Source organism: Nicotiana attenuata, unplaced genomic scaffold (assembly GCF_001879085.1).
Source record: "Nicotiana attenuata strain UT unplaced genomic scaffold, NIATTr2, whole genome shotgun sequence".
NCBI lineage: Eukaryota > Viridiplantae > Streptophyta > Magnoliopsida > Solanales > Solanaceae > Nicotiana > Nicotiana attenuata.
The window spans coordinates 327,102-341,029 of NW_017671053.1; the positions used below are offsets into that span (position 1 = coordinate 327,102).

General features: G+C 36.1%; 1 protein-coding gene across 5 annotated transcripts; it reads left to right on the top strand.

Moving 5' to 3' along the window:
- The first annotated feature begins 2,241 nt into the window (after nt 1-2,241).
- LOC109205549 (CSC1-like protein At1g32090) lies at nt 2,242-13,068 on the top strand. 5 transcript variants are annotated; one of them, XR_002064692.1, is made up of 7 exons: nt 2,242-2,505; nt 2,806-3,146; nt 3,945-4,738; nt 5,018-5,161; nt 5,740-5,869; nt 12,275-12,414; nt 12,868-13,068. XR_002064692.1 is itself a non-coding variant. In XM_019368261.1 (5 exons), the coding sequence occupies exons 2-4, from the start codon at nt 2,812-2,814 to the stop codon at nt 4,620-4,622; spliced, it is 609 nt and encodes a 202-aa protein (XP_019223806.1). In that variant the 5' UTR covers nt 2,246-2,505; nt 2,806-2,811; the 3' UTR covers nt 4,623-5,161; nt 5,740-5,869. The 5 variants fall into 5 exon arrangements, 4 of the variants coding, with proteins under 4 accessions (XP_019223803.1, XP_019223804.1, XP_019223806.1 ...); XM_019368261.1 differs by lacking the exons at nt 12,275-12,414; nt 12,868-13,068 and having other exon boundaries at nt 2,246-2,505; nt 3,945-4,197; nt 4,602-5,161; XM_019368260.1 differs by lacking the exons at nt 12,275-12,414; nt 12,868-13,068 and having other exon boundaries at nt 2,246-2,505; nt 3,945-4,197.
- Nucleotides 13,069-13,928: the final 860 nt, after the last annotated feature.

A 13,928-nucleotide genomic window follows, 5' to 3' on the forward strand; every position in this document is an offset into this window, starting at 1 on the left:
AGGATGCATAAGGAGGATCAAAAGTAGAATTACCAACATTAAAACTCTCATAATTCCAAGATGCCATGTCTCTCAACTCAAAGATAAAATTAAAAAAAACAATCAAATACAAGAAAACAAAAATAAAAGTTCAAACTTGCAACCTAGAAATATGTACACCTACACCTACACCGTTAGTTCCCGGCAACGGCGCCAAAATTTGATCACGCCCAGCTATGCCTTATAAAAAGGACTAAGTGGTCGTCGCAAATATGATCCAGTTTACAAGTCCGGAGTCGAATGCCACAGAGAACTAAGGTTTAACTACAGTTGTTGGCTATCACTAAGATGATAAGCTCGAACAATTCCTAAGTTATAAATATTAAGATTCTTATATCTAAATAAGTAAATAAGTAAAGTAGACTAAAGATACTACGGGTTGGAGAAAAGATTAAGGAGGTCTAGAGTTATGATTTTCCAATTGTCGGAATTCTTTCCGCTACGTCTTCTATAATTTCGCCTAAGTATTCTCTGCCGATCATGAGCACTCTGAGTGTTGTATTCTCTCCCGAGTAACTACCATAATTTACTAGATATATTTTCTCGTATTATGCTAGCTGGCATTAAGTACGGCTCACTCGGATCGCACCATGGTTTCGTTATCCCTAATCCCACCTTTAAACCCTCCGTATTGATCCCTCATATATGTTAGGAGTGATGTTGTTCAACAACTACCTAAATATGCACTTCCTCCCGAGTAATACACACTAAATAGGCACAGTCGATTGAGAGCTCTTCAACCAACCATAATATAAACGTAGTTGAACAAATAGAGAAAAAGCTACGGTGAATCTATATTAACGTAACAGGAAAATCATCCTTCAAGAGGTTCCATCAAAATCCTACATAACAAATTAGCTATTCATAATAGTATGCATAACTACAATACTAGAATTCATACCCAATAATGAAAAAAAGGAAGAAGGAAGTGAAAAATTCGTAGAAGAATTCTCCGCCTTGTTCCTAGTGTGTTCTTGCCTCCTTAGGTCAAATCCCCGGTCTGATGTCGGTCTCTTATCGGTCTAAATTAGGTCTGTCTCCTCTCAAAGTGGCATTTTTAGGTCTATTTATATGTGTAGGAAAAGACATAAACGTGTAGGTCAAGTCCTAGTCAAACCAGGAGACGAAATAAATCTTCAAAACTCGGAATGGATCTCGCCCCAGGCCTGGCGTCGCCAGGCATAACGCCTGGTGGAGCTGGCCTTTGCCTGGCCTCCCCAGGTCTAACGCCTGGTTAAGCTGGCCTTTGCTTGGCCACGCTAGGCTAACGCCTGCTTAAGGCCTAACGTCGCAAGCTTTCTCCTTTTCACTGTTCTCGAGCACACTTTCAACGTTTAAGTTGTTGGGCACATGCCCATGTTGTCCAGCCAAAGGCCCAATGGCCTAATCCTATTCTCTTTTGGTTTCCAATCCTATTTGGAATTAGATTTGGTTTATTCCTATTTTGAGTGAGTTTTGGCTTTAAGAGAAAGCACCACTCATGATCTATAAATAGGACAACCTTGGAGAATTATTCTATGCTCATTGATACAAGTCTTTGAAAGACTTTAGCACATAAGAGTGGTTTAGAGAGAGCTTTCATCAAGAGAGAAGAGAGAATAAAAGTATTTGTTTTGCTGCAGATTTTTATTCCGACCAGCCAACATTCAAATCACGTTTCCGATTCGTTAACCGTTGGATCAGGTTGAAATTTTGATTGAGTGTTCGTAACATCTTGGTCTTGGATTTGAACGGTGAAGATCGGATTTGGAGGCTCGTAGCATTCTATTTCGAGCCTCGAACAGCAGCTTCGTTTTGTGGATTATACTCTTTCTTCAATTGATTAGTTGTTGCTCTTGTTGCTCCGTGTTTGGCCCTTGTTGTGTAGACAATTTGGAGAACTTTTGTAACCCTCTTATTGTTATAGTGGAGTTTTTTGGATCTTTGTGATCCCGTGGTTTTTACCTTCGATTTGAAGGGTTTTCCACGTTAAAATTTGGTGTTCTTTATCTTCTTTATTTTCGGGTTTGCCTCTTTCTCGACATAACATAAGTATCCCTTTTACTCTACTTTCATCTTCAATTCACCTACACATAAAATAGACTCCATTACACGCAAATAAAGTGGACATGGCAAATAATGTACGGAACTATGAAATTATAGTCGCACATCAATAACCAAATGAAAATTCTGGTCGACGTCTTTATTATATTTGTTGAGTAAAGTTATCCTTTTTCTCCCTCCCTCCTATATGTTTTCTGATCCAGCTTGTTCTCTCTCTCTCACACACACATCCTCCCCCTTCTCTGAGAAGGGTTGAGGGGCTAGAGAAAGGAGCTCTGTGCATCCGGTGTTGTTAAAGGCTGACTTAATCCCTGAAGCTCGGTGAGGCCCAGGTTGTGCGCTTCGCGTCAGTTAATTGGCACTTTAGTGTAGGCGTCAAGGTGCTTAGCCAGGTGCATCTTCACCAATGGATCTATCTTTAGGGTACAACATCGTATATCAAGCTTAGCTTTAGTTTTTCCATTCATTTGTCTAAATAATTATTGTTTGTGTTGTAGTTATATTTTCTTGCATTGCATTTCTACTTTTTATTTTTTCTTCATGAATGCTCTTCTTTGCTAAAGCCCACACATCAATTGCGCTTTGCGCTTAAAGCTCCAACAAACTTAGCTCATTTTTGCGCTTTTCACTTTTGACTACCCTGCGCGCATCTTAAGTCAAGCTTTAATACAGGCTACTTTTCACCAATTTACTTATCCTTTGTATTTATGTTGCCTTTTCTAGTTGATAATGGAACGTGAAGGGATTCTCAAGAACTCGAAATCTATCATGCCTGCTGCCTTTGTATCGTTTAATTCAAGATGCGGGGCAGCTGTTTGTGCACAAACACAGCAAAGCAAGAACCCCACATTGTGGCTGACTAATTGGGCCCCTGAACCACGAGATGTATATTGGAACAATCTGTCTATATCTTTTTTTTCTCTCAGCCTCCGCAAGCTTTTGATTTCCGTGGCAGTGTTTGCTTTGGTATTCTTTTACATGATACCTATTACCTTTGTGCAATCGTTGGGTAATCTGGAAGGTTTAGAAAAGGTTGCACCTTTTTTGAGACCACTAATTGAATGGTAAGAACATTTTCTCTGCTTTCAAAGAAGAATGCATATATTGTCTTTCCTTTGGAATGCAGTAGTATTGCAGTAATTTGTTTCATTCTTGCCGTATGCAAAAAGTTGATTTAATGAGGAAATATCAGTGTGCAGTGTAACATCCTGGATTGGCTGGTGATTAAGTTAGCAACCATACTTGTCATGAACACATTACATTCACTAATATCACTTTTCAAAATATTTAGCATTTCGCTGGACCTTTTCCAAAATGGATTATCTTCCTTTTTCAGGTTGTCATCGTGCATATCTTTCTCTTTAGTTCATCTGCAGGCACTAAGCAACAGTAAAACCATAGTATTCTTTACACATTATAGTTTTTCGCTAGTGCTTATAGTCAATCAGCTGGTTTGATCTCCCTAAGAAATTGCATCTAAGATGATCTTGGTGTCTGACTGCTGCTTCTTTTGATCTTAGCAGATAGATTTCAGATTTCGAAGACACAGTAGGCTTGATGAATATATAAGCAACTCTTTTGAGACTAAATTGCAATTTAATAGATTATGTTTGTTGTGTATGAATGCCTACTAGTTTATGTAGTATGTCAGAAAAGAAAAAGGACACAGTTATTATATAGAGGTTCCCCTTCAAAAGCTTCTTTTTTTATCCAAATGTGCTTGTTATATATTTCACCGACTCCTGACTAAGTTCGTTTCTTCTGTTTTTATTTTCTAGAAGTATTTTAATTCTTCATATCTGCATTTATTGTATTATTACAAAGAGTTACTTGTGAAGCAAAATTTCTGGAAATGGTTGCAGGAAGATTATCAAGTCGTTTCTACAGGGTTTTCTTCCTGGTTTAGCTCTTAAAGTCTTCTTGCTTGTTCTTCCTGCCATTCTGATGTTTATGTCAAAGATTGAGGGACATGTGGCGTTATCAGTGCTCGAGAGGAGAACAGCAGCAAAATACTATTATTTTATGCTAGTCAATGTATTCCTGGGGAGCATAGTAGCAGGGACAGCTTTCCAGCAACTTCATGCTTTCCTATTTCCTTCACCAATCAGCTACTCAGTACACACTCTCTCTCTCTCTCTCTCTCTCTCTGCTTATTCTCATAGTTCACAAAATCATGATGACTGCACTATGTTCATTAGCTTTTGACACATGATAGATTAGATTGGTCTCTCAGTGAAAGATGTATGCCAGTGGGTGGGACACAGTAGCTTTTGGTACTCTTTGTGGTTAAATATGCGGTGTTCAAGGAGCTGAAAGTAATTTAAATTTCTCCATTAGATTGTAGTTTTAGTGAGCAGTAAGTGTGAGTTCGACTAACTTTTCACGCTTATAGATGAGAAATGCTCTACCATCCTAATCTTCAATGTACTGTATACGCTCATTTGATAAGTTGTAAGCATTTCATTTTTAATTTGAAAACCAAAGTAAAATGGTAATGATTTCGGAATATGTTGTTGTAGTGTTGTGTTGGGCCCGTGTGAAGTACGGGCAACCAGTATCTAGTCTAATATATATAAATGGCCAAGTTGTACGAACACAACTCTTTCAAGTTGTATGGAAGGCACTATGGTACTGTAAATTTGGCTATATTTCATTGGTAAGTGTTTACTTTTCTCTTTATTGTGACACGTGCGCTTACACTTTTCTTCACCTTCTCCACTCTACTTTCTCCTTCCACAGTTTCATACCCATTTGTTCATTTCTTTCTTCTTCAGTCTATTTTTTCATTTCTATCCTCTTTATCTGTATTTTCAATTTCAATTCTTTCTCCTTTTCCTTGCATTCATGCTAATTGCTTTAAGTTTTTCTTTTCGTCATTTACAATTAGAGGTTGGAAATGGCAAATTCTGCTAATTCTTATTCTCTATGCATGTAGATTATGCTCCTGAGGATCAATTCACGTGTAAGGAGGCTTGACTTATGTGACAGAATGTTCGAGTTCCGGAGGTAGAATATCAAGCAGATCAAACCAGTAGAAAGGGTTGATTTCAGATTCTTCAATTTCTAAGCCGCCCTTCAGGTACATTGCACATTCTTTTCACACCCTTTGAACTTTAGATCCCTTTATTGAAAAAATAATTTCAGTGTTATGCTTTTGTTTAATTTATTGAGCAGTTGGTCGTGGGTTAAAACTACAGCTTTAACAATGGGATACAAACCCTGAAAATAGTTCACCTCTATATTCAATTTTTTTAATTGACTTATGTTTCTTCTAATTTTGCTTTTGTATCGACATGGTGCCCACTGAGGTGTTAATTTAAGTTCTTTTTTATGGCATTCCATGTAGAAGTGTGGGTGTCTTAACTTTTCTCGTTGCCGGCAATATATACTGAACTAGGATGCCCCAATTTGACGTAGGCATAATATAAAGTTATCTGATACAGATTAATTGCTTTTGATTCTGCATTTATGGGCCGCATCTGAATTTACCTAAGCATTAAGTACACATTTGGCTTTAGGTTATTTTGGAAGTATATTTTTGGGCCAACTGAAGTTTACGAATATGTACTGCCTTTGCAATAAAATAGAAATTTCATTGCATTTTGATTTAATTGCTTGCATACATTATTAAACTCTGAAGTAAACTGCATTGGACAGGAGAACCCATGAAGATATGCACTTGTTCAATATAATATTGAATCAAGAAATCAGATGGTTGTCAACACAGGTACCTCCAGTTTCATGGTTGCAGACAGAATCACGAACAACATCAAGGAAAATATAAAAGGTAAGTTCTCTTAACTTTCAAAGTATTTTTTATTTTCTCTGTTGATGTGGATGTAGTGTAATGCATGTTTTGTGGGGTCTTCTCTCTTGCAGAGATTGTTAATTTCTCTATCTGTATTCGATGTAGCCTCTATGTTTCTAGAGTTATTTGTGCAATCATTCTTCTAAGTGTTGCTTTGAGGTGATAACTTCTTAGAAAATATTTTTCAACAAGCATTTTTGATAATTTTCTTCAGAAAAGATTCCAACAAAATATTCAAATTGTTGGATTGAGGTAGGAAGATTAGTGATCAAAGAGGAAATCAAAGAGAGAATTTTTTTTTTTATATTTGTGAAAGATAGTTTTCATTCACTTTTCTTAATTTCACTTGATTTGGTCTGATAATGTCAATGGCTAGAATACATGGGGTATTTATAGTAAAACTCATATATGCATCTAGTCTACTTCTTATGTGGACATACTAATTATGTTCACATAAGTTCACACATTACATAGATAAGTTCACACCCTAGTACATGTATGTAGCTACTAACTAGTTCATGAACTAACGTGAACAAGTCTAGACAAATGTGAACTAATGTGGACAAATGGGGACAAGACAATACATTAATTTTAACACTTCCCCTTAATGTTTTGTTCTTGGACTCCCAAAGGCTCACGAAATTTGATGAACTTCTCCTTGGGTAGCGCCTTGGTAAAAATGTCCGCAACTTGATCCTCGGACTTGCAAAATTTTGGCTTGATCACTCCTTCTTCAACTTTTTCTCTGATGAAGTGATACTTCACTGCTATGTGCCTTGTTCTGCTGCTGTAAATTGGATTCTTTACCATTGCTATGGTTGACTTGTTGTCACAAAACAACTTTGTTGCGTTGTCTTACTTTTCTCCAACATCTTCTAAAATTCTTCTAAGCCAGACTGCTTGAGAAGTTGCAATTGCTGCTGAAATATATTCAGTCTTCTGCTAATGATTGTGCTACTGTTTCTTGCTTCTTTGATTGCCAAGAAAATGCTCCCGATCCAAGTGAAAACACAAAACCAGATGTACTTTTCATATCATCTTTTGAACCTGCCCAATCACTGTCAGAAAATCCAATTAAAGTTAATTCTTCACCCTTGAAATATTTGATGCCATAAGCCAAGGTTCCTTTGATGTAACGAAGAACTCGTTTGGCTGCTCCAAGGTAAATATGACTGAGACTTTGCATAAACCTTTACAACAAACTAGTAGCAAACATTATATCGGGCCTCGTAGCCGTTAGATACATCAAACTACCAATGATACTTCTGTAAAGAGTGCTGTCTACTTTTCTTCCACCATCATTTTTCATCAGCTTCTCATTTGAAGCGAGTGGTGTTGGTACTGCTTTGCACCCAAACATATTAAACTTTCTAAGCATTGCTTCAGCATAGCTTTGCTGAGAAACAAATACTCCATCATCCTCTTGAGTAATTTCAAGACCAAGAAAATGATGCAATAGACCCAAATCACTCATTTCATATCTTTTCATCTTGTCTTTTTTGAACACAGTAACTGCAGCCTCATTGTTACCGATAAAAATCAGATCATCAACATAAATCGCAACAATAAGAATAGAGTTACCTTGCTTCTTGACATAGAGAGTAGGCTCGCTTTTGCTTTTAATGAACCCACTTTGCAAGAAGTACTTATCAATTTGACTGTACCATTGCCGGGGTGCTTGTTTCAACCCGTACAAGGCCTTCTTGAGCTTGTATACTTTATCTTCTTCTCCTTTAATCACAAAGCCATCAGGTTGATGAACATAAATTTCTTCTTCAAGTTCACCATTCAAAAAAGCTGATTTCACATCAACTTGATATAATAACCATCCCATTTGTGCTACTAATGCAATAAGTGTCCGAAGTGTATCTTTGCGGGACACCGGTGCAAAAGTTTCATGATAATCAACATCAGCCTGTTGTGAATACCCTTTTGCAACCAATCAACATCAGCTTGTTGTGATAATCAACATAAGCTTTGTGCTTCATGATGGAGCCATCTGGATTATTTTTTATCTTGTAAATCCATTTTACTCCAACAATTTTTCGATTTGCTGGCTTGTTTACCAACTCCCAAGTCTGATTTTTCTCAATCATATATATCTCTTCTGCCATAGCCTTCTTCCAAACTTCCTCCTTAACTGCTTCTTCAAAACTTGGTGGCTCAACCATGCTATAGTTGCATGAAGAATAAATGTCAGCAAGGTCTCTCATTTTAAGCGGAGTACTTGTTAGACTCGAAGTGCTAGAGCTTGCTTTGTTGCTTGAAGGTGAGAAAGGATCAGCTTGTGGAACTTCTTCCTCCTTATTTTCTTCTTCATTCTCAGCCACCACTATGTTTTTTGTAGTCTCATTCTTTTCCCAATTCCAACTGGCTCCTTCATCAAACAACACATCTCTGCTTGTGATGACATTTTTCCTCTTCAAGCTATACATTCTATAGCCCTTTGATTTTGAGCTATAGCCAACAAAAATGCACTTCTCACTTGTTTCATCAAGCTTACTCCTATTTTCTTTCGGGATTTGAGCATAGCAAATGCACCCAAAAACTTTCAAGTGCTTCACTGAAGGTTTCCTCTTGCTCCAAGCTTTCAAGGGGGTCTTATTTTGCAATGCCTTGTTCGGACACCTGTTTATTAAGTATACCGCCGTATACACTGCTTCAGCCCAAAAAATATTTGGCATTCCTTTCTCTTTCAACATAGTTTTTGCCATTTCAACAACCGTTTGATTCTTTCTTTCGGATACACCATTTTGTTGTGGTGTGTACCCAACGGTTAGTTGCCTTTCAATGCCTTCATCCTCACGAAATTTCTCAAATTATTTTGAGGTATATTCTTTACCCCGATCACTTCTTAGCACCTTTATATATTTTTCACTTTGTTTTTCCACAAGGCTCTTGAATTTTTTAAAAATGCCATACACCTCGAATTTTTGTTTCATAAAATAAACCCAAGTCATTCGTGTATAGTCATCAATGAACAAGATAAAATACTTGTTACCTCCAAGATATGTGGTACTCATTGGACCACACACGTCGGTATGGACCAGCTCCAAAGCTTTGTTTGCTCTCCGAGCTCCGCCTTGAGGGAATGAGTTTCTATGGTGTTTTGATCTAAATCTGGAACCAAAAGTACATTATGGATGAACTTTGTACCTTCCTTTGCTTGGACACGGATTGAGCCCTTTCTAATTGCTCGAACAACGGCACCATTTCCCATTTTCACTTCGGTCTTCACTTTGTCATCCACACTTGTAACAATACTTTTGTTTCCGGACATATGATTGCTGCACCCGCTATCCAATAACCAAATATTGTGATTTTTCTCTTTGGCCATTTGACAGCTTGCAAAGAACCGGCCTTGCTCTCCTTTTTCTTCAGAGACTTTTGCTTGTTGTTGATTCTTGAATCTACAATCCTTCTCCACATGACCAAACTTTTTGCAGTGGTTGCATTGTGACTTTCCTTGAAACCAACAATCCTTGTTAACGTGGTTGCATCTTTTGCAAATTCCACATTTTTGTTTGGAGTTGTTGGAGTTGTTTCCTCGTTGATTTCTTCCTCCTCCACGGCCTGATTTGCCTCCTTTTGATGATTCTCCTTGTGATTTTGTGGACACATTGAGCTTAGATTGTAAAGCACTCTCAATCGATTTTCCGGAGTGTCTTAACAACCTTTGCTCGTGTGCTTGTAGTGATGCCATCAACTCACGGATGTGCAACTTTGTGATGTCCTTAGTCTCCTCAATAATAGAGACTATGGGATCATATTTTTCAGTCAAACTTATCACGATCTTTTCCACAATTTTCTTATCTTCAGCGGCCATTTGATTTGCTATTTCAACAACTTTGGAGCAATATTCTTTTAAACTTTCTCCATCTTTCATCTTCAAGTTTTCAAACTCACATCTTAGAGTTTGAAGCTTGATGTTTCGTACACGTGTATCTCCTTGAAATTCCTCACGTAGAGCCTCCCAAGCCTCATTTGATGTTGTGGCTCTCATGATTCTTGGAAAAGTGAATTCACTCATTGCTTTGTTGAATATAAGCAAGAGCTTTTGCATCTCTCCTTTTTGTTTCCTTTAGTGTTCTTGTTTCTGCATCTGTGAGTTCTGTTCCTTCTTCTGGTTCATTATAACCATTTTGAACAAGTTCCCACAGATCTTGTGCTTGAAAAACTGTTTTAGCTTTCAAGTACTAAAAATCATAATTTTCTCGATTGAACATAGGAATGGATAGTTGAGCCACTCTTGTCCATTAGTTAAAGCCACTGTTTAGCTTTTCTTAACGCCCAATTTTTTAATCGAAGGCGCTCTGATACCAATCTGTTGGATTGAGGTAGGAAAATTAGTGATCAAAGAGGAAATCAAAGAGAGAATTTTTTTTATATTTGTGAAGGATAGTTTTCATTCACTTTTCTTAATTTCACTTGATTTGCTTTGATAATGCCAATGGCTAGAATACATGGGGTATTTATAGTAAAACTCCTACATGCATCTAGTCTACTTCTTATGTGGACATACTAATTATGTTCTTCACACATTACATAAATAAGTTCACACCCTAATACATGTATGTAGCTCTAATCTAGTACATGAACTAATGTGAACAAGTCTAGATAAATGTGGACATATGTGAACTAATGTGGACAAATGGGGACAAGACAATACATTAATTTTAACACAAAAACTATTAAGGTTTTCCATTTAATTGTTCCAGCGACACGAAATAAGAATGTTGTTTCAACCCTGCAGGAGCATTTTTGCAAACTTTATCACCTATTATATCTTCTTAGTTCATTTGGATGATAAAGGATTAATTCAAGGTCAAAAGATTTCTGCATTATTAACCATAGATATCAAACTACTACCTTTATATCTACCGGTAGTGTTGCATATCAACAAAAGAAAACAATCTTGATTTTCTCCATATGGAAGAGCATATTAGGAGATGAAGCTTTATTAGAATCAAATCAATCACCCGTGTTCACCATTATTTAATAATAACATTGTATTTTTATCTTCAAATATTTTAAAAACAAGGAAAATCTTGAAAAGCTTCATGGCACATTAAACAAAAAGGTGATATTTCTTGTTTCCAAATACCAAATTTCAAACATTGAAAGGTGTAGAGTCAAGCCAGTCTAAGGATTCAGAGCTTTGTAATGGTTGCAATTTATGATTAAATGTGTAAATTATTGAAATAATTTTATTTGTATAAACTAGATATTTTTATGTTGACAAAGCTATGATGATTGTTTCCCTCTATTGGTAATTTGTCTTTCTTCTTACCCTTTCCGTATATTTTAAAGTTGCTCCCAATATAAGACGTGTGATTGTAATTATTTTTTTGTGTTCTCTTGCGAAAGGTTTTTTTTTGGGAGATAAAGCATGGAAAGTGACCATTCCATATATTAGTCCCACGATTCTTGCCATTACTTTTACCTTTCCCTTCAATATGCAAGGTTATGTCTTGATTTCTTTTCCTTGAGAATTTTGTGACCTTTAGTTTTTTATTATTCACTATCAATCCGAGTCTATTCAAGTTGGTTGTCCCAGAGTTTAGCTCTTAAAGTGGATATCTTAAACATGTTGGTTTGTGTTAAACTTCTTCGTTCATGAGCACTCTTGATTTTTAATGTCAAGAGGAGAATTTTATGTTGATAATTACTTGACTTTGCATTGAAGTTTATAACAGTTTGGTTTGTTTTCATATAATGAAACAAAGAGTTCGGAAAAAGGAAGAATTGTGGCTACAAATATAGATAATCGAATAATTCAAAAACATATTATACTATACAATAAAAATATGCCAGCCAAAAAATTGCATATTACCGTATCAAGTACGTAGAAGAATTTTATAGTATGAGGAACATAATGAGTTAGTATCATTCTGTCCAAACCCTTTCTTGGAAGGCCAGGAAATGATTCAACTGTTACATTTATTTATTTCTTCTTTTAGTTTATACTATGCTTCAAATCCAAGATGTTTAAGAATAGCGGCATTGAGTTTCTGCACTCTTTAACATAAGATTAGTCAGTTCTATTTCTCGATGGGGGCAGAGAAACAACTTAAAGAAAGGAAATATATAGCTAAAAAGATCTATGCCATAAAAAAGTTTGCTTGTTCTTTATGCAAGACCTTTAGGGTGATGCTTTATTTTTACTTGGTCTTTTATTACACTTGATGAAGATACTTAATTATACTTCTCTCACCATGCACTTCGGGCAAAGATATAAGCTCATCATATATCACATTTGAGAATCTCAGGTAAAGGATATTGTTTTATGGCATTAATCAAAAAATCTTTCGGTTAATCTCTAAGACTGTCTTCTTTTAAGTTTAATAATCAGGTATTTGTTGATCTTATTTTATTTTTTTACAGAAAATATGATACCCATGAAGCTGCGAAATCCCCCTTAATGTAGCTGATAAGAAGGTACCGCAGAAATGCTACCTAGCGATATTGAAAACTAAAGTGGTAGTATAACACTATTGCCGACTCCCTAATCTTCAAGAACGAAGGTACTGACAATGACTTCAATGGATTCTCAAGATTATTATTAGCAAGAATTTCCATTCCAAAAACTTTTCATTTTTGTTTTCCCATTGAGGATGACAAAATTTTGCTATGTATTATTGATAAACATTTTTATATTCTTTCTAATAATATTGATTTTTGTTTAATACTAAAGTAGCGCAAGTCCTACGTCCTTTCCCTTTCTGCTAATCTTTTTTTTCTCCTACAAAATCAGTTGAAGATGTCATTTGATCCACATGGAATGGTACTTAATCTTCATATTTTGTGTTATTTTCTCATTATGTTGACATGTTGGGTCTTATTAAGAACAAAAAATTTCACACTCCATGAAGCATACCTATGGTTAAGCACTGAGGATTGAAGTTGCCTTGTTGACATTTTAGGTTGAGATTAGTTAGTTGGTGAACCTTGGTGTGAGCCCTTCTTTATGATTTCAGGAACATTAAATGGTGACGTGTGGGCCTTGGGAATCAAATATGTACAAGGAGTTCAATGACCATCCAAACTTGCAGCTGTAGTTGGCATTTGTGTCAGCCTTGGTCTTTTTGGCCTGTATCTGTTTCTTCCCATCCCATTGGTCAATCTTGTGGCATTTCTTCAAACTAAGATGAAGCGAGGATATTTAAACCTGAAATTTTTTTAATGGCTCCCCTTGGCATGCAGGTGATTCCAAAGATTGTGGTATCAGTAGAATTTGAATGATAGGTTGTAAAAATAGAATGTTCCTAATAGATCATTCAGCATCTTTTTCTTTAGGTTCTTTTTTGGTTGCAAGTTGTCGCCAGTTGTGCTTGATTTGATTTTTTTTTTTTGATGATTTGGTATTGCACTTCGATTGAAGATGCTTTTGGTTGATATCAACTTCTTTTGTATAAATGACCAGTTTATCCATCTTAGAAAAACAAGCTCAAAATTTTGAATATATTAGATTCCCTGCAATTTTGTGACTGATTTCCCGTGCTACTCACTTTCTAGTTTTTCTCTAAGAGAAAGTCGAATCAAGAGAAAACCCATCAATACAAGTAATCTTATCATCTCTCTTTTCCTTGTTTCTCTGACTATTTTCTAGAAGGAGAAACTGAACTCCTTTTCTCAAAACAATAAAATCAAACACACCCTTTTTGTTTTGGGTGAAGTTTTGTTCTGATAGTAAAGACCCTAATAATGGTGGGACTATTTTCAAGATTTTCTGTCAGCAGAAATGGGCATCGTCGAGCTCAAAGTGCCCTTGTGAGCTTCTCTATCCCTCTCTCTTGCTACTCCTTTCTCTGGTTTTTATTCAGTCAATTCTTGGTAAAGTTGTTAACTTTATGTAAATTGACTTGTTTCTTGATCTGGGTTACTGGGTATCAAGAATTGTTTCTTTATCTCCTTTCTGTATGTTAATTTGATAGTGGTATGAATTGTTTGCTCCTCTTTATTTGAAAAGATATTGACTTTAGATTGACTGATCACACACTCAAAAAAATATTGGTTTTAGATTGTTAACATGTTTTTT